Raw genomic sequence first — 20262 nt, forward strand, 5'->3', positions numbered from 1 at the left:
AGGAACAACCCGAGATATCGTCATGTTGGTTATGGAAATTATGTAACTCGGGAGGTATAAGTAGGCCTACACCACTCCCTAAAGCAGTGAATTGTTAATTTGTTAAACTAAACTAACTATGCAGCTTAAGGTGGGTAGGTGTTTAGGTCAGTACCAATTTGTCTACAAACACTTCACACTTGAGTATCATCTGAGATACTGGCTGCTCAATCACACCACGAAGAGCAAAGCCATAAACATAACAGCATCCATAGCCTTCCATCTAGAGTCAACTCAACATGAAACCAATTTATGTTTTATACATACGACATACATTCATTCCCAAGTGCAGTTAAGACAGGCACCTGAACACAATGATTTGTAGCCTATGTATTGTATTGACGGGGGCTGCCTGGAGTGGGAGGGGCATAGAGATGACGTACCATAAGCGTTGCCATCGCATCGGAGAGTGGAGTATTCACTGTAGATTCAACTGAGCCAGAAGGGGGATATTAGTCGCATTTGATCCCGTCTCTAAAACGTTCTGTCGAATAAGATTTGTGTGTTGAATTACGTTGATACGGTAGGCTACTGCTTATTAAGAATAGCCTATATTTTTTATTGACCCATGCATTTGCATTTTTCGTGTGCATTGCACATTTATTTGGTATCAAAAACATAAAACAACTACCGATTACCGATCGATTACCGATAACTACCGGTTGAAATAAATTAAATCCAGCTTGATATCTGAACGGAGTACACCGTTTCCTGGACTTATCGTGGTCGCTACATGCTCAATATGGATGAAGACAATCACGGTAAGTCGACCTATATTGATGAAACGCTACAACCCCCTCTGCCAACCTAAGCTGTGTAGGCTATACAGTGGTTGGAATAATGCTGCTGAGCACGGGAGCCGAGACACAGGCACCACCGTGTATCCAATGTACAGTATGTTTTCATGGTGCTACCTGACAGAGTTTTCAAGAGTACTGATGGGATTCCAAGAGCTCTTTAAAATATAGCCTATTATATTGCAGTGAAAACATTTGGTTGTCACGTATATCCAGTAGGATCTAGGAACTGGTCATGTCCCCATCAAAAGGAACAACTGATGCTTATGATGATGGTGTGCGTTCTGCTACCCCTCTCAGAATTTTCTGTGGAAAATCCACGCCGCAGTGTCAGGCGTCTTCTGTTTGATATAGCGCTGCAACACTTTGAAGTTTTCTCAAAGCTTTGTGCTTATTTTTACTATCACGAAGTCCTTGTTGAGTGGTCGCCAAAGGCCCTAAACGGGTGAAATTGATAAGATAACTACATCCTTTTTACTACAGAAACGGACATTGCGGTCGGATGGTCTTCAGAAGAGCAGATATTCAGTTTAGAAGTACTGGAACTCAGTGCATCCAATAAATCCACATTCTTACACACACACACACACACACACACACACACACACACACACACACACACACACACACACACACACACACACACACACACACACACACACACACACACACACACACGCTGGATTATCTTCCCTCCCAAGTTGGGTCTGAGAAAGACCATTCTAATGTGGTGTAAACAATGTCTTTAAGCGAGTGATTTTGCAGTTAAACCGTGAGAGATTAGCAGATGCAGGCAGGGTGGGCAGGAGCCTGCTCCTATCTACAGCTCTCCACCAGAGCATCCTGTTGATCTAACCCCCCTCACCCCCCCAAGACAACCCCCTCAACTGCCTGTGGGTGAAGGAAGGGAACATCTTCAACACTCAGTAAATGTCACTGGGACTGGGTAGCAGTTTTTCATATTACTTTCACACAGTGACTCATTACTGATGGGATTAATGTAGCACTGAGCATGTCGGTGTGGTGTGCTGATGATGTGCGGACTACAAATCCCTGTTGATACAATGCTTATCTTTGAAAATAGATGATCCAACGGGTGGATGGGAAATGAATAATGGAACATGATGCAAGTTATTTGATGGGTATTAGTAGATTCTGATATTTTTTTAAGATTCTGATTCATATCAGTCCGACACAGTGTGTGTGTTTGTCAATCAGTAAACTGTGATAAGAGCATGGAAAATATTATGTGCAGCACTTTATGGTGATGAACAATTAGAAAAAACATGAATACGCTCACACACAAAACCAAAATTGCATATGCTAGCATGCTTATCTCAAATATCCTTTCAGACATCCGATGTATTACAATATGCCCAGCAGCCAGGATGTGTGTGTCAGCATGCAACATATGGTCAAAGTTGTTCAGTCAATCATTTGTTTTGCATCATCTTCCTAAACAGCCTGGAAAACGAGCCAACAGAAGGATGTGATGAGAAAGGATTAGAATTGGTTGAGATTATTAGTCACTGACTAGTCCTGATTCTCTGTCTGTCTGCTACCAGTCTTCCCTGACTGACTATGGTAAGCCATCAGAACCGAACACAGTCATTGCTAGGGAAACTAGGCTAGTGGTAATGATTGGACTACTACATGGACTCGAGTGCTGTGCGTTTACAAGGTCTGCAGGAGTTGGGAGCTCATCTCCTCTCTGCTGTTTACATGCTAGGCAGCAGCAGCCTGTAAATCACAAGTGCTTGTATTGCTTCAGTCCTATTTTTAGAACGATGGTGTGGTTGCAGAGCGGGAACGGGGAAGCAGTAATGGAAAGAGCCTGGTTGGCCAGATTGTTGGCCAGGTAGCTGCTGGATGATGCCGACTGGGAGGTTGAAAAAGAGCAGATTTCCTATTCAGTCTCGTCACTGCGTCTCAGCTTTGCCTTTGCTGTTGGAGAAATTGGGAGTGGAGGAAGCTTATGTGAATGGAGGTTTTTAAGTGCTGTCTGTGCTTGTGTGTGTGTGTTTGACCTGCCAGTGTGTCAGAATTCTGATAACCTCTCTCAACACTCTAATCTATCTGACCGTGGGAATAGCCAAATGGGAACCCCCCCTTTCCTTCCATTCTTTTTCTGCGCTTGGTATAGGCGCATGTGTGTGTGCGTGCAAGCATCTGTGTGTTGCATATGTGTAAGTGCGTGGTTGTGTTTGTTGGTAGAAGTCTGCTAGTAAGGTGGTGTGTTAAAAGACATTGCTTATCAGAAACAGGCATCTTGACTCTGATGTCTTGTGTTGTACCTCTTAACTAGAAAAGAAAGGCTACTGTTCATGTAGAAGTTATCTGTCTAGACAAATGACAAAGCTGCTTTAACTATCAACACATCGATTCCAAGGTCATTCTGGGGAACACTAAGGGACCAGAACCCCCTCCCCCCTTCCAACAGTTGTGGTTTTCTGGAGTCTACTCGGTTGAAGATGTATGAGGGAGTTTTACGGTTGGGGCACCATCTTTGTTGTGGCTGGAGGGTGGAGGCGGGGAGGCCATTAGGGAGTCATTAGTGGCACACTGTGGGCTGCTGTGGAGCTTTTCCTGGGCCTCAGGCTGGCTGGCAGGCTCCAAACAGGTGATGGATAAATGGACCACAGCAGCTTCTGGTTCCCAACCAGGTGTCTCTCTCTTTCTCTCTCGCTCTATCTCTTGTTCTCTCAGAGATGATGGCTCTCCTGAAGGATTGAGGTTAACATTACAGAGGTAGTTTGGTGTTTGTCTGGTCTGAGGAGGAGAATCCTTGGTAGGGTTAGTAGGTTACCTTCGCCTATCGGTATTTGTTTTTGTTTAATGCCAAGATTCTTTACGGAAGTTGTGACATCCATTCTCTTCAACTATTCTTTATGGGACTTTTTTGTTTAGTTTTGGACTGAACCAAGGTCTGGTCCAGTTCTTTTCTGCATAGTTCTAAGAGTGTTCTTGATTTGGGATGTTCCATGTCGAGTTTGCGGTGGCCCTACCATGCTGCGTTGTTCAAGAGCTTTGTAGAGATTTAGAAAAGAATGCACTTCATTTTGACAGTTAAGAAGATATGTTTACAGTGTTTTGCAGGACAACATTGGGAGATTAGTGTCACACACACACACACATACGCAGACACATGCACACACACTGCTCTAGGGCTGGCTTTGGCAGCATACCTGGTTTGTGAAATAAAAAGAGGAGAGGGAGAGAGGGAGGGAGAAGAAGTGAAGGAGGCAAGTGTCTGGAGGAGGAAGACGGAATAAGAGGAAGGGCGACCAGATACATGAAGGACTGGAAGTCAAATGAAAGCCCTAAAGAAGGAAGGAAGAAAGGCTGAATGTGGACCTGATTATGAAGAGCTGGAGATGCTTCCCAAGTTCCCAGGTTGTTGTCATCGCCATGGTAGTGGGGCCAACATGTTGTTGTCGTTATACTGCCTGGCACTGTCAGACAAGCACTGTCAGACAAGCACTGTCAGACTAGCACTGTCAGACTGGGCACTGTGTGGAAGATCTCTGTTGCATCACATGTAGCCCACATCCCATTGTCTGTGAGTAATTGAATGAGAACGGTAGAGAGAGAAAGGGATGGGGACTAGGGTGGGGTCAGAAACAAGAACAGGAAAGAGAAGAAGACAAGAGATAACAGATAGAAAGATGGAGATGTGTGTGTGTTTGTCTTGGCTAGACCTGTGGGGTTGGAACTGCTTTCTCGGTTTCCTTTCTTGGGTTTAGTTGACCTAGCACTAGAACCCTCACTTTAGGTTTTTAGGTTATTTTGTTGTATTTTGTTTTGTTTTCATTGGTGGAGAACATGAAGTCGTGTCCTGATAGGGGCCGCAGTGTGTCTAGCTGCTACCGTCACTAACACACAACTGCAGGACAACCCTCACCCTGGTCAGAAGTGAAGAAGTTCTCAGTGAAATAAAAAAAATAGACTCAGTGTTGACTCATGTGAAGTTCCTTTGGTCTGATCTTGTGAGACTCAGACAGTTAAGCCGAAGACAGTGTTGTTTCAGGCTGGACAAGCCTCAACTTCCAGGACCTCCACAGAAGAACACACACAGGGCTTGGTACCAGACATACTTCTGCTTGCCAGAATCAGCAGCTTCATATCTCCTGGTGCAATAAGCAGTAGGGCTGTGCTTGGGGCATAAGGCAGAGCCTGCTGGATGAGGTGTTCATCTAATCACATGGAGATATCCCCATGATACTGAGCAGATGTTCGATATAAGGTGGACATGATGTATCCAGACCTGCTCCTGGGGAGGGGGCTGAGGGGGCCAAGGGGGCCGAGGGGGTGGGGGCTGGTTTAGGGGTTCCCTAAAGCAGCAGATTAAACCATCCAATCAGTGCTTGGCCGTCTAACTCCACTCTAGATCCCTCTCTTGGTCCCCAGGGGTGGTTAAGACCCCAGATATTACCTCCAACATCTCTTGCTCTCTTGCCAGGCTTGGAAATATCACAACAATATCACCCTCTTACCCCCCCTCAACCACACACACACACATGATGCCTCTTAGGTCCCAAACATGAACCACGGGGTCAGCCTGCCTGGTTGTGTTGTGTGGTCAAAATAGAAAAAAGGCTAGAATATTGTACATCTGGTGTTGTGAGTGCTGGCATGCTCTCTGTCTGTTGGTCAGCTGCACTGACACGTTAGAGAAGGAGAGGGACTGAACAGCAGCAACATCTGCATATTGGGTCCATCTCACTTGCACTATGCTACTACCACCATGCTCAGATAAAGCTTAAGGGCTGGAGATGTGTGTGTGTTGGGATTAACGCCAGCTGGCATTGCCTGTACATGTGTGTGTGTGCAGTGAAGAGTGTGTATTGGGGTGGGATACAGTTAGAGGGATTGGGGGCAGCAGGCTCTAGCTGATGGCCAGGAGCCTGAGATCCAGAGGAGCAGGGCTCTCAGCTACAGCCTCCCTGCCTCGGCTTACTGCTCCTGGGGAGAGAGGTACTGACCGAGGTCCCTCTCAGTCTCCAGAGTATTACCCAGCCACAGCTCAGAGCCCATCACAAGATAGGAAACTGGGAATCTGGCCCATGTTAAGTGAGCTGGATTGGGGTGAATTCTATGGCTCAGGGACTCAGTCCTTCTCTGCTGCCCAAACCAGGCAAGGCAAAGCTGGGATGAGTGAATGGGTCATCCCCCTGCGACTGAAAACAGGATTACTTAGCAGTCAACCCCTGGCTGGAACGTGACTGAAACGGACCTTGTTGGCTTTGAAAAATACGTATTGTGGCCTTCACATACTCATCGCTCTTAGCTCTGCACTGTTTGGCAAAGTACATGAAAAACCAAACCAGGGAAGATTTGGCAAGACTGTAGGACCTCAATCTGACGCTCTGCACAATTATGAATTTAGTCAACCGTGTTGTGTGTATGTGTGTGCGCATGTGTATGTCTGTGTGTGCGTGTAGTCTCAATACGAGCTCCATAGTTGCAGTAGGTAAACATTTGGTTGTTTTGGGTGTGAGAAGGGACTAGAGATTTATTGCCCTAAAAGGAGATTTGGGAGATTTGTTTTTTTATTGAAGCGGATTTGTTTTTTGGGGGGGTAGAAGGGAGGCACGATCAGAGCTCCTGTTCTGTTGGGCACATGTTGGAGTTTTAAACCCCTGGCAGCCGATTTGCACCCTCTCAACCCTGGGCTTCAAACACTTCTTAGAGCTCAACCGATTCGGAACGTTCTAGAACGCTCAAAAGGGCTTTAGATAATTATGTTGCCATATCGTAGGTACTTAATCCATGGCACAAATGAAAGACTGGATTTGTTTGGCTGATTAGTAGCTAATAATGAGCAATATGGCCATTTAGACAGTCATGACAGGCAAATTCAAACCTTGTACCTGCCATTGTCAGTAGCACCCACCTTAAAGCTGTATGTATGTGATCTGTTCTAGATAGTCCATATAAACCGATCACTAATGTTACAAACTCTAAATGTCCAAACCGTATTAGGTATTGTAGTAAAGTAGTGTTGGCTACTTATATACTCACAACTCTTAACAAACAACAAATGCCACTGTTAGACCTGATGTTTTTGTCCAGGTCCAGTCTAGCTCTGACAGGGATGATGTCACTCACCGAGATCATCCTTCTAAATAGACGTTCCACCAGACTAGGCTTTGGCCTGGTTTGAGCCGGCATGGTTGACCCCAGTGGCTCCAACCCTGCTTAGTTTCTCAGATATGGCCTGCTCAGCATGCGACTGCACACATATTGTGGGCTCATCTCCTGGGTGAGTCAGAGAGGGCAGCACGGTTTGGGGAGACTGAATGACTAATTGGTGGATAACAATGTTCTTGAACTGCTCACTAGCATCAGGTGTGCCTAAGCTCTAATTCTCTCTGTCATTGAGTCAGAGGCTATAGTGCTCGCTCGCTCACTCACCTTACATGTCAATAAACGCCCCCCCCAAAAAAAAATAAAATAAAAAAATACATGTGTAACTACATATTGACACACATGAACTAATGAACCCAAAACGTAAGAAAATAAACAAATGATTTTCTTCACACCCAAGGCGTTGACAGTCACTGGTTGTGTAAGCAGGGCCAGGGACCCCCCGAGGTTAGCTGAGCTAATTAGCAACTTTGTGTTCATGCTCAAGTCCAGTCACCGTGACTCTGGTCCACATCCTCTGCTATTGTGAAGGAGGTCAGCAGCAGGAAACCCCTGATGTGTCCCTCTGTCCAGCCCTGCCGGCTGGCCTGGACTGCACTGCCTTACCTAAGCAGTACACATCATTAGACTGCTTTAGTACTTACAGTCGGATCACGTTTAGAAACCATTTGTCTTTTTCTGAGGAAGTTGTACACCCTGTTGTGAGTGTACTCCATGTGGTTTCATTGGTGCTACCTGTGATGCTCCCACATCAAACACACAGCCACCCTGCCAAATCTGTCAGATCGCTGGTGTGTTCTGGCGTTATTGATGGAAGAGTAAGGTACCACATAGAAGCCTTCAGTTACAAACTGACAAATCACGACTGGATTTTGTGGGAGCTCGAGGACTTTATTCACTTTTAATTGGACCATTTTTCCTCTTATCAGAAACAGAGCTCCCTGATTCTGTGTGTTGCAGTAGCTCATGAACACGTTGAACAGAGACTCTGATGGCCATGTCAGCTCACTGTTCTGGGGGAAGGTCTGGAGGGAATAGGGGTAGGCGGTTATCTGGCTGTTGGCTGGGTTAATGAAGCTGGATCACACAAAGGCTTTCCTCTCTCCTTCTTTTTCTCTCTTCTCCCTCTCATCCTTCTTTCTCTCTCTCTCCTCTCTCTCCTCCTTTTCTCTCCTCTCTCCCCCTCTCCCTTAGGTCTAATCCACTGGGCTCATGGGCTGTGTCTTGTTGGTGAAGGTTGCGTTCATTGACCAAATTCCCTTTTAATGAAAGGAAACTTAATCAGGATTGGCTTTATTAATAGAATATCCCTCTGAGCGTAGGATGGGGGGAGGGACGGATCACTTTCAAGTGGAATTATTAAGACGGTCTTTCTTCCTCTCTTGTTAATTAAGCAGAGTGTGCTTCTGCTTTGATGTGTTTCAGCTAAACTGGGTAAAATCAAGAGAAAGAGGCAAATGGTTGGATGTCTTCACTCTTTCCTCTGAGATCTTGGTCGTACAGTAGATAGTAACAGTGTGGATCAGCTGACCTGGATCATATGTATCCGTGATGTTTGTATGATGCAGAAGGGGTGGTTGTGCTGATGCCTTCTGGGATTGGCATCCTCTATACAGTAGATGCAATGTGAGAACGAGACCACTAATCTGGAGAGTAGGTCCACTGATCCTTTGATCTGTGATCTATTCCAGTGCCGGAGGATCTGTCTGTCGAGGAGAGAGACGAGCTGTCCAACATCCGACGCAGGAAGAGGGAGCTGCTGGACGACATCGAGGTGAGCATCCAATGAGCATCCAGTGCGTCCTGGACGGACTCAAATACGATTTGAAAATACAGAAGCTATACTTATAGGCCCACTTGTGTATTTGGCTTTGTACAATGGATCCCTCTTCCAGATCTCTTGAGTGTATTTCTGTTCTCTCCACCTCACAGCGGTTGAAGTTCGAGATTGCCGAGGTCATGACGGAGATTGAGCAGCTGACATGTGTAGGGGAGAGGTGAGCGACGTTGCTTTGTGTGTGTGTATGGGCCATATATGTCTTATGTAGACAGTAGATCAGTGATGTTCTCATCGTAATCCCCTCTTTAACAGTAAAACATCCCAGAGGAACAAGCAGATTGCCATGGGCAGGAAGAAATTTAATATGGACCCTAAAAAGGTACGTTTAAGCTTGGTTTTGTCTCCAGGGTCTCTCCATGGAGAAGTGTTCCCCGCTCTTCCTTTGACCTGAAAAATGCTTCTTTCCTCTAATTCTCATGTAGTATGTCCTCAATTGATATTGATTGTAATACACTTGTGTGTGTGTGGGTGCGTGTTCTTGTATGTGTTCCAGGGGATCCAGTTCCTCTTAGAGAATGACCTCCTGCAACACACACCAGAGGATATCTCCCAGTTCCTCTACAAGGGAGAGGGTCTCAACAAGACTGCCATAGGAGACTACCTTGGAGAGCGGTAAGAAACACACACATGCACGCACACACAAACACACACGCATGTATACACACACACACACACACACTGTGGTAAGCCTGATCCATCCATCAAGCTGCAACAGAGAAACTGTTTTCCCCTGCTGTCCTGTTCCTCCGCAGGCCACCAGATTTATGTCTCCTTACTGATTAGGCTGTCCTGTGGAACTGAGGCCATCTCCACGCATATCATGGGCTGGATTTATTGATGAAAGCAGACACCAGTTACCCTGGAATACAAATCACTGTGGCCACATGTGTCTGGTCGTCTTCTCCCCAAAAGCCACCCATTTGGCAACCTGAGCGCCACACACACCCCCACCCCCCACACACACCCCCATCCCCATACCCACCCCCATCCCCATCCCACAGACAAAACAGTAGAAAGCCTTGTGAAAACCATTGCTTCATTTCCTGAAACACAACCCTGGAGACTACCACAAAAAAAAAAAAAGAATCCAAACGTATACTGTACCTGACGAAGTCAACTGTGATAAAGCCTAAGTGTGTGTGTGTGTGTGTGATACGGGTGTCACTGTGTGTGCCTACCCCGGGGTTAGTTAGTCATCAACACAAGGGTTGTGCCTGCTAAAGCTGTGGAAACTCTTTGTTTGCCTCCTCTGGCTGGCATGAATCCTGGGGGGGGGGGCCATCAAAGAGACAGCCCACTCTCTGGGGAAACCCAATCACAGGTGGAGGGGAGCTGAGTAGGGCTCTGCCCAGGCTGTACTTAGCTAATGGCTCTAACTGAGCTGGGGGACAGAGGAAGAGAGAGAAAGGGAGAGGGAGGAAGGGAAGGAGAGGAGATATAAATATGTAAATATATATATATAGAGAGAGAGAGAGAGGAGAGAGAGAGAGAGAGAGAGAGGAGAGGAGAGAGAGAGAGAGGAGAGAGAGAGAGAGAGAGAGAGAGAGAGAGAGAGAGAGAGAGAGAGAGAGAGAGAGTGAGAGAGAGAGAGGAGAGAGAGAGGAGAGAGAGAGAGAGAGAGAGAGAGAGAGAGAGAGAGAGAGAGAGAGGAAATGGTGGGCTGCTGTTGTAAATGTGCTAGCAATTCTGTTGTCATTCCGCATCTTTGGTTTACTCTGTTGACAGTGAGTCTTTGTCTCTGCCAGACAATACTCTCTGCACACACAATCATTCACTCTCTGTGTAAGACATCATGGCATCCCAACATCCTGTTGATGCCAGCCCTCCCCAAGAGAGCCCCTCCACCTACACACAACACATGCTAACTGTTAACTATGCACACAGTCTTCCATTAACACCACATTTCCCTGTTCTCGACATCTGAAGTTTGTGAACGACATTCGACACAAAAATGTTCCAGCCCAGGGTGGAACATGGAGGTACCAGTGACTCACAGACAGACCTGCTTCGGTCCTTCAGTTTGGCTTTCCTATCTATCTAATCCAGAAGAAGTACCTAGTATGCTTGCCTTAACTGGTTCAATAAGACAACATCTAAGTCATGGGCTGCTGTGTCCTGTAGATCTCTGTAATGGTTTGGAGAACCTCCAGTCAGCTGGTCAGACTGCTTCCAGACACCTCATCCTTTCCTCTATCAGTGAAAGGCCCAAAAATTTGTGGAATTCAGAGAAATAGGGATGCTGTTCGGAAAGGGCTTCCTCAAAGGAAATACTTGTTTTTCCTGTCTTTAGTTCATGCTGTGTCTAGAGATCCTGTACCTGCATCTGGGCATTCTGAAATTCCCTGGATAGTAGTGTTATTCCTGTGAACGAGAGAGGAAAAAGCAACATTTTCTAATGGATATACCTTTCTTTCTCTCTCCTCTCCAATTTAATTATTTTTTTTAAATCTCTCTCTCGATCTCTCTTTCTGTCTCTCTCTCACTCTTTCTTTCTGTCTCTCTCTCTCTCTCTCTCTCTCTCCCCAGAGATGACTTCAATATCAAGGTGCTCCATGCTTTTGTGGAGCTGCATGAGTTTGCCGACCTCAACTTGGTGCAAGCCCTCAGGTCAGTGGCATGGTATATCCATCAACAGTCGACAACTGAGAAAGTCAAGGTTTATTGCTTTATCCAGATTGAACTCGGGACACACTTTCCACACTACTGATGTGAAAAGCTTCTTCCTTCTATCTCAATCCCCTAAATCCCTCTCCCCCCTCTAACTGTCTTCCTCTCTCCCTCCCGTTGGCCCCCTCTCAGGCAGTTCCTGTGGAGTTTCCGTCTGCCTGGCGAGGCCCAGAAGATCGACCGCATGATGGAGTCCTTTGCCTCGCGCTACTGCCAGTGTAACCCTGGGGTCTTCCAGTCCACAGGTCAGAGACCCAGCATTTGACCTTTAACCCCCCCTCCCCCCCGACCACCACAATCATACTGAACATAAGTGATCTGTCGACTGAGCTCTTTCCTTGAATTTGTGTGGTTGGAATGAAAGTCGAGTTAAGCGTTTTCTGCTGTCCGTCGCTGTGTGCAGACACCTGCTACGTGCTGTCCTTCGCCATCATCATGCTGAACACCAGCCTGCACAACCCCAATGTGAGGGACAAGCCCCCTGTGGAGCGCTTCATCTCCATGAACAGAGGCATCAACGAGGGGGGAGACCTGCCCGAGGAGCTGCTCAGGGTCAGTCTGAGTGTGTGTGTGTGTGTGTGAGTGTGTGTGTGGAGGAGGATGATGAGGGTGTATTTGAGTGTGCATCCTTATTTCCACATGAAGCCTTTGTCTTAAGTATCTTCTCGTTGTTCTTCCCCAGAATCTGTTTGAAAGCATCAAGAACGAACCCTTTAAGATCCCAGAGGATGATGGGAATGACCTGACACACACCTTCTTCAACCCAGACAGAGAGGGTTGGCTACTGAAACTGGGTGAGAACATGGAACCCACCTCAACACGGTGCACAAGATAACCCTCATGAAGATGTGTGTCCCTCACTGTGTACCTATGGGCATTTGAACCTACAGAACAACCCCATCACAGACTGAGAAAACAATTCAAAACAGTCACACTCTTTGTCTCATTATTGTCCTTTCGTTTCACCCCATGTCTAGTGTGTGGATTTTCTCTCTCTTTCTCGCTGTCTGTCTGTCTGTCTGTCTCTCACCCCCCCACCCCTCCTGTGATTCAATTCATGTTTTTGCTGTCTGTGTTTTCTGTGATTAGTAGATTCTATGTTGCTCCTGTACTCTCACTCTTTGACCTCTCACCTGTCACCTTTGTTCTGTTCTGCTCTGTGATTGGCTCTTCCTACTTTGTCCACTCTAGGAGGTAGGTACTCACTACCCCTCCTCCTCTACACCTGCTTCCTTCTCCTACTGGGGGGGCATCAATGCCAACATGAGCTCTTTACCTCCTACAACATAGTGTGTATATTCATCAGGAAAGGGCTCCATTCAGTTTCAATTCAGAATTCAAACTAAAATAATTGTCTCATGATATAAGTTTTGATCAACGAGAAGTCATCTGTATCACAGTTTTTTGTGTGTTTTTTTCCCTCATTCGAATTCTTTCAACTTTCTGAATTGACTGAATTTAAAGTGATTTGAGCCCAGCTCTGATCCCCACCCCTGGCTGTCCTCTCTGTAGCTGCCTGCTTGTTAGTGGCTTGGTTGTCTGGAAGTGATGGGCTATGACTGTCAGGAGGTGATGGGTCATGGTTGTCAGGGGTGAAAGGTTATCTCCTCAGGGTCTCCTCAGGCTTTTTGATCTCTCATGGTGGCAGAACCTCGGCGCTCCTCTGCTACAGTACATCTTTAAAATCACGTGACCCTGTGTGTTCATTTTGGGAAGCGTCTGAGTGTTTACAAAAGCCAACACAAGTTGAATGTATTTTTATTGTCATTACCTCAGACTGCTCTCTATTCACACACAGTCCTGGTATATTGCTTTGCTAGGTTAAAGAGATACTGATTATTATGTTATTATAAGGGGCTCTATCACTACAACGCCACCTGCATGTGTCACCAGACTTAGTAAATAATTAGCTGTTGCAGCTCTACTGTCAGTAGTGTTTGGGAGGGTGTTTGCACTGTGAAAATGTTCTGCTGTATGCTCTGATTTTGTAGAGTAATAAGGCCCTCTGTTGATGTCCTCTCCTTACTCCTCCCCTCGTTCCCTCTCCTTACTCCTCCCCTCGTTCCCTCTCCTTACTCCTCCCCTTGTTCCCTCTCCTCTCCTTGTGCTTCTCCAGCCAGGCCCAATCTTTTTCCATCCCACTGGCAGCGATCGCCAGATTATTTTAGTTCCAGCTCTTCTGGAGAATCACCACATGTTATTTTGAGCTCAGTTGGAGCGTCCTGATGGAGGAATGATGGTCTTTTTACGGCCTAGTTAACTGAGTCATTAGGCTGAGCCGTCAGCTCGGTAAACAGACTGACATGCATTGGCTGGGATGGAGTCGCAGCCAAAGCCTGTATGATTTGAATGGGCTGTGGGTGATGTCATAGGACTATCACTTCTTGGTATCTAGCATATAGTCCTTGCCATGGGTATTTTTACACATTGTATAGTTAATTCTTTTTTTAGTAATTGCGCGGATTAGCAAATGTTTGCATCATTTGCGATTTAATTACTGGACTGATAATCCCAATAATCTGGACATCTGTGAGTATAATCTAGAGTATTTGTTGACTCACAGATTGATAATCTTAAAATAGGGTATTTTTGGAAGATAAATGTGTTTTGTCGCTCAGTCTTTTCCCTCACTGGTCACAATGATGTGTTATTTCATCATTTGGCCACAGAATGTATTTTTCTGGGAACAAAGGGCTGGATCTTTTAGACCCTGATACATGATACAACCAGAGGAGCACTATTCCACTCGAAATTTTTGCAAGGGAGTGGGTGGCAGTGACAATGACAATGTAGATCTGCCCGTGTCAGTTGCTTTACCAGAGGAATAAGAAGTTGCTAGAATGCGTCAGTTTTGGTACTGCGTCTCTGAGGCACATGATCTGAACAAACCCCTCCCCAGGCTCTGGCCCAGGAATGCACACATTTCTGGGATTTCTACACAAATTGAACCCACATTTCAATGTTTTCACAAGCAACACCTCACAGGTCCTCCCCTTTAGGCTTGTATTTCTCTCTCGGGGAGGGGAGCGGGGGTTGTGTTCGAGCCCTTATCGAATCAGCCTAATGGGTCGTCCGCTGATCAGAACCAGACGTGGCGTGTGGAGAGTGTGACCCCCTTGGGGGTGGGTAGAACCGCCTATCTGGACCCAACAGGACCACCTCATGTAGAGCTTGTCTCACAAGGCCTGCGATTTCAAGTCTCATTTTAGCCGTGAACAAAAGTGCTGTCAGAAAGCCTGTTTTAGCGCCTGTTGTTGAGCTAACTGCATGGCTGCCCTGCTCCGCTCTGCTCTCTGTCTCGCCACATTGTAACGTGGATGACTCAGTACGGTGTTTCTCCGCAGGTGGACGAGTTAAAACGTGGAAGAGGAGGTGGTTCATTCTGACAGACAACTGCCTCTACTACTTTGAATACACAACGGTAAGTTTGCAGTATATTCCAGTTTCCATTGAGGGGGTTGTTTGCAAAAGGCTACATGGAACAGACTGTACTGGAGACTAGGGGGGAGAGATGGGTTTGGTGGGTGAGAACAGTGAAGACAGACCAGACAGACTCCATCACACACAGGCATGAAGACACCAGACAGACAGCGAGAGTGGTCTTTGTCTTTACAAAGGTGACCACGGTCACCGCAGTCTTTAGCACATGCCTTTGACCTAAATGAACCCCACCCCTCCTCCAGCAATTAACAGAGGATGCCTGGGAAACATCTGGAGGTCTGCTGCACATCTGGTCCGGCTAAGCTCAACGTAGCCCTCCCCCACCCTGCTAACCCTCTCCCTCACGCCCTGCCCCCACCTCCCCATCCGCCATCCTGCCCCGAGCCCCAGTCCAGCTCAACCCTCCCCCAACATCACAATTACACACGCATGGAAACAAGCATGCAAACCCATACCCTCAACCCCCCACCCCCACCACCACCCCCCAAGTCCCCTTGTCCCCTAGGCGTCTTCTCCCTGCTGTGCTCTTTCATTAAGAAAACGACCACAGACGGCGGGGGGCTTTTCCTCAAGGTCTCAGCCCCGACCCCCCTCTGACCTCCCCTGGACCAGACACAATAGCAGCCCTCTGTGGGGGTCTGGTTATGTTTCCCCCAGGCCCTCTCTTCTCTGTGACCTGGGTCAACCATCACTGTTAGCTTGATGAGCCAGTGTCAGGAAGGCTGATTCATCCACTGTAGTGGACGCTTCAAATGAAGAGCGTGGCAGAATGGTGCAATCCAATACACTGAATGCAAAGAATATTTATGGATGCATGGGGAATGTTCTAATCGCTCTGCGTGCTCTGTGTTTCTGCAGGACAAGGAACCCAGAGGGATTATTCCTCTGGAGAACCTCAGCATCAGAGAGGTGGATGAGCCCAGGAAACCTGTAAGAATTCCCTCCTCTCTCATTCTGTCTTTTCCTTCCTCTCTCCCACATCACACAGTAATGCTTTAATAAATGCTAGAGATGTCTTAGTTCCAGTATGAGGATGATGATGGTAACCATGGTTACTCCTGTTGCTCCTTCAGAACTGCTTTGAGCTCTACAACCCAAACCACAAGGGTCAGGTGATCAAGGCGTGCAAGACGGAGGCCGACGGCCGGGTCGTCGAGGGCAACCACGTGGTGTACAGGATATCAGCGCCCACGCCCGAGGAGAAAGAAGAGTGGATCAAATCCATCAAGTAAGACACACAACACACACACTCAATGACACCCACAAACACACACTCAATGACGCACACAAACACACACAACACACACACTCAATGACACCCACAAACACACACACACACACTCAATGATGCACACACACACACACTCAATGACACACAAAGACACACACACAACCTGCATGCCCATATCCTCTTACACTAGAGTAGCACTACAGCTGCCCCATGTGTAAACTTCCCATGCCTGACCTTGACTGTGTGAAGCACGTAGACAGGCACACACACACACACACAGACTGGAAAACTCACACACGTGTCAGAAAGGCTCTCTTTCTCACACAGCATGTCAGATAAGTCTGTGGGCTGTGGTGATACGGCCTCCCTGGAGGTTCAGTGGGCTTCCTGTGGATAAGGACAGGATAGAGAAAACACACCCCCACACACACACTTTCCTCCCTCCCTTTTTTTTATTTTTATAAATGTTGCCTCAGTCCTGTCTTTCTACTGTTGTTTACCCATTCTTCTATCCGGTCCAGAGTGTATCTGGGTGAGGAGGACGGCAGTTATGAGAGCTACCAGACTAAGCCTAGAGGGAGGGAATTGATTGGTCTCTGGTCCAGCTCATCCACTGATCAATAACTCACAAAGAAATATTAGATTAGGTCATCCAATCCCCTCCTGTAGATACCTCATTAGAATTGGTTGTTTCGTTTTGGAATGGAAATCATGGATTTTCTGATCTAATTGTCACTCAGGCGTAGTTCGTGAGTGCTGTGTTATGTGAAACTGATTAGTAAGGACAGTGTGATGGTTTGTTGAGGTCTGCAATGGCAAAGGCCAATGCTAACTGTGTTTATCACTGCTCCAAAGAGATGGGTGATATTTGACTTCTAGGTTCCATTGAGAGATTGTGATCCAGACAGTGATGCAGAGACCTCATACAAGCATGATTCTGGTTCGTCGTTTCAGATTCCTCATGGGCTTCCATCACGGCCTAATCAGACTTGAGTTAAAGCTGCTGACTAGCCGTGCAATGGGACAGGAAAACCGACAGAGCAGGTCATGGAAGTGCTGGCTCACACACTCTCTGTCCCTGAGTCAGCCGGTGGTGGCAGGCACTCCTGTTGCGTACACACACACACACACACACACACACTGGCCCCTGACTCAGCTGTAGCCAGGGTGACTGCCAGTCCTGTGGTTAGAATCTCACACACACAGTGACGGCTATCTCAGCACGTCCGTTGTCCCTGCTGTGGGGAAAACAGCAGACAACTCATCCTTATTTCTGGCCTGTAGTTTGTGTGTGTGGGTGTGTGGGTGTGTGGGTGTGTGAGAGACAGAGAGAGAGGATACACACACAGTCCAACTCCAAAAGGACATGGTGCTCTTTCGACATAACAGGCCCCTCCGGCTTCCCTCCTCCCTCCAGTCTCTCAGGGAATATGGGGGTGTACACAGCCTCTATGAACAGCACAGGCTCATTTGGTCAACAAAACAGAGCTTTGTTTTCTCAGCTAGTGTGTGATGTGCTCTGCCGTTAAGCAGGCTTGTAATTGTTTCCACGTGTCATGGAAATTGGAAAATAAACTGGATTCTTCTGACTTGCAGTGTAACCTCCTTCTCTTTCCTCCCGCAGAGCCAGCATCAGCAGGGACCCCTTCTATGACATGCTAGCCACCAGGAAACGGAGGATAGCCAATAAGAAGTGATCTCCCCCTTGACCACTGCAAACCACCCCCCACCCCCCAGCAGCAGCGTTGACACCAGCAAAGGTCATGTTCCTCCAGGAGGACCTAGGAAGGGACGAGGTCACTGGATCACAGACTGGTGTGACCTGAGGTGCAGTCATTGGGCAGCATTACAGGAACAACAGCCAATGTGACACCGATCCAGACTGGGCCCTCATCATCATCATCATCATCATCATTGGTGGCCCAGGGACAGAAGGAGTCTTCTTAGCTTCTATTTCACAGTCCACCCACAGTCAAGGGAGAAATCTGAGACTTGTTGATGGCTGGCTGAGCCCTGATCTTAGCACACACATGGAGACCAGGATACAGACACTTGACAGCACTGCCCTCTAGTGGCCAAATGAAACAGCATCATCCAGCTCATCCAGATAAAACTGGTCAAATAAATCAGGCACACGTCTCGGTGGCATCGTGTGTGTAATATAGAGGATCTGTTAATCCTCCCTGATCTTTAACCCCCCTCCCCCCCCCATCAGTGTATCTAAGGTCTGGTCAGACGTGGAGCAGTGGAGATGCCTCTCTGATGGGATTAGAACATGTGACCTTCTTTGCTGGCTGTTGCCAGCCAATCACAGAAGAGCCTCAAATATACTAATCAGCTGGTCTGATTACGATCCCCTCAAAATGACTGTGATACAAATACAATGTTTATTCTGATATTCTAGTACCCAGTTAGAGACATTATATTGATATGTTCTTGTTGTACGTGTGTGTGTTGAGAACAGCCATTGGGATGCTAGTTCGTACTGAAGGTTCAACTCTATAATCGTTTTTTTTCTTTTTTATATTTATTTTTTCTATAATTACAAAAAGAAAGGATTCTCGCCCCACCCCTCCATTACAATGCGTGTATATAATGTACAGCTTCTGTTTGTATTGGTTTTCTGTAGCATGTGTAGACTGTAGCCTTTAAACACCAGTTCACATTTCACAAGTCAGTTTCACATAGTGGAATAAACCCTGAACTGCCATCCAGAGCAGTGGAGAATAATACCACTCCTCATCCTGCATAAGAACCACACTTGTCATTATTATAGCCAAGACCGGGTCATGGGATTGGTCAGAAAAACCCACTGAGTAAATATGGGTTGGACCTGAAACGTGTTAAGGTGAAACTAATTTGACTGGACCTTTCTACAATGGAATAAGCTCAGATGGACTTGTATGTATGTGTAACAGACTCTGACATTTTATCAATGAAGATGTGGAATAAAAGACAATGTTCAGAGCTTTCTGTGTACACATTTGTTCCTAAAACTGAAGGAAAAACAGACAATCCAGTTGAACTAGTCTTTGGTATTGTTTTCAATACTGAGTGAAGTGGATTAGCCGTAAGAATCAAGCTTTTCCTGTCCAGACCCATTCAGTCACAACAAGGGAGTATTTCGAAAACAATAAACATGACTCCACCAATATATTACACAAGCCCTGAATCCAGTCAGTCAGAGTCAAGCGTTCACAGAACAAGTTCAATCCCTCCTGTGGAAACGGTCTGAGCACAGTGGTGAGCAGCCACTCAGGAACACCAACCAACACAGACACTTGTTCTCACTGTTCCAAGATGCATGCCTCCATCTCCATCATCCCCCCCCTTTGCACTCATACAAACAAACTAGCTTGTAAACAAAGTGATAAATACATATAGGGAGAGATAGTTACAATTTCTGGCATTAACAACTGTATTTTTAAGGCTTTTTTTTTTCAACATATGCGTACAATGTATAAATCTGACATGCTATTGAAGAACTAAAGGTTTAACATTACTGCCTTCAGCTTTTTTTTTTTGTCTTTGAAAATGTAGAAAAAAAGAGCAAACCGCCAGGTCTCCCCCCCCCTCCCCCCCCCCCCGCATGTCCACAGAACAGAGGCTGCAGGACCACGTCAGAATCATCTAAAAACCCAATATGACAACAGAAAAAGCGGTTCTCTATTGGTTCTCCTGATACAGGACTGTTACTTAAGTATAAAAGATAACTGATACTACAGTTCAAAAATCAAATTCACAGTATTCTTTCTTATGGACGCTATGAAAAGAAAAAGAAAATTGAATTTCTTTAAAAAGCAAAACGCAAAGGTTCCACAGTCGTTATGTATTAACATGATCAACATTTATGCTTTTTTTGAATGCTCGAATAATGAGATTTAAAGTAAAGAATAGCTCAAATGTGATAGAATAAAGGGAAAGACAAAGAAACACTTTGTAAGAGGCTCGAAAGATCTTAGGCTTTAGAAAGAAGAAAAAACGTCCTGTCTGGATGAGTGTGGAGGTGAAGGTCTGTCCAGGTGAAGGTCCCACCACACTCGGCTCATCTTCAGTTCATTTCTCCATCCCTCCTTCGTCTTCCTCCTCTGTCTTCCTCC

General features: G+C 46.4%; 1 protein-coding gene across 1 annotated transcript; it reads left to right on the forward strand.

The window, feature by feature from the left end:
- Positions 1-450: 450 nt before the first annotated feature.
- cyth3a (cytohesin 3a) lies at positions 451-19129 on the forward strand. The gene is made up of 13 exons (XM_047032903.1): positions 451-800; positions 8675-8757; positions 8916-8980; positions 9076-9142; positions 9317-9435; positions 11350-11430; positions 11623-11735; positions 11894-12042; positions 12173-12284; positions 14835-14911; positions 15790-15861; positions 16005-16159; positions 17787-19129. Exons 1-13 carry the CDS (start codon positions 773-775, stop codon positions 17857-17859), a joined length of 1194 nt encoding a protein of 397 aa, XP_046888859.1. The 5' UTR covers positions 451-772; the 3' UTR covers positions 17860-19129.
- The last annotated feature ends 1133 nt before the right edge of the window (positions 19130-20262 follow it).

Source organism: Hypomesus transpacificus, chromosome 13 (assembly GCF_021917145.1).
Source record: "Hypomesus transpacificus isolate Combined female chromosome 13, fHypTra1, whole genome shotgun sequence".
Classification (NCBI taxonomy): domain Eukaryota; kingdom Metazoa; phylum Chordata; class Actinopteri; order Osmeriformes; family Osmeridae; genus Hypomesus; species Hypomesus transpacificus.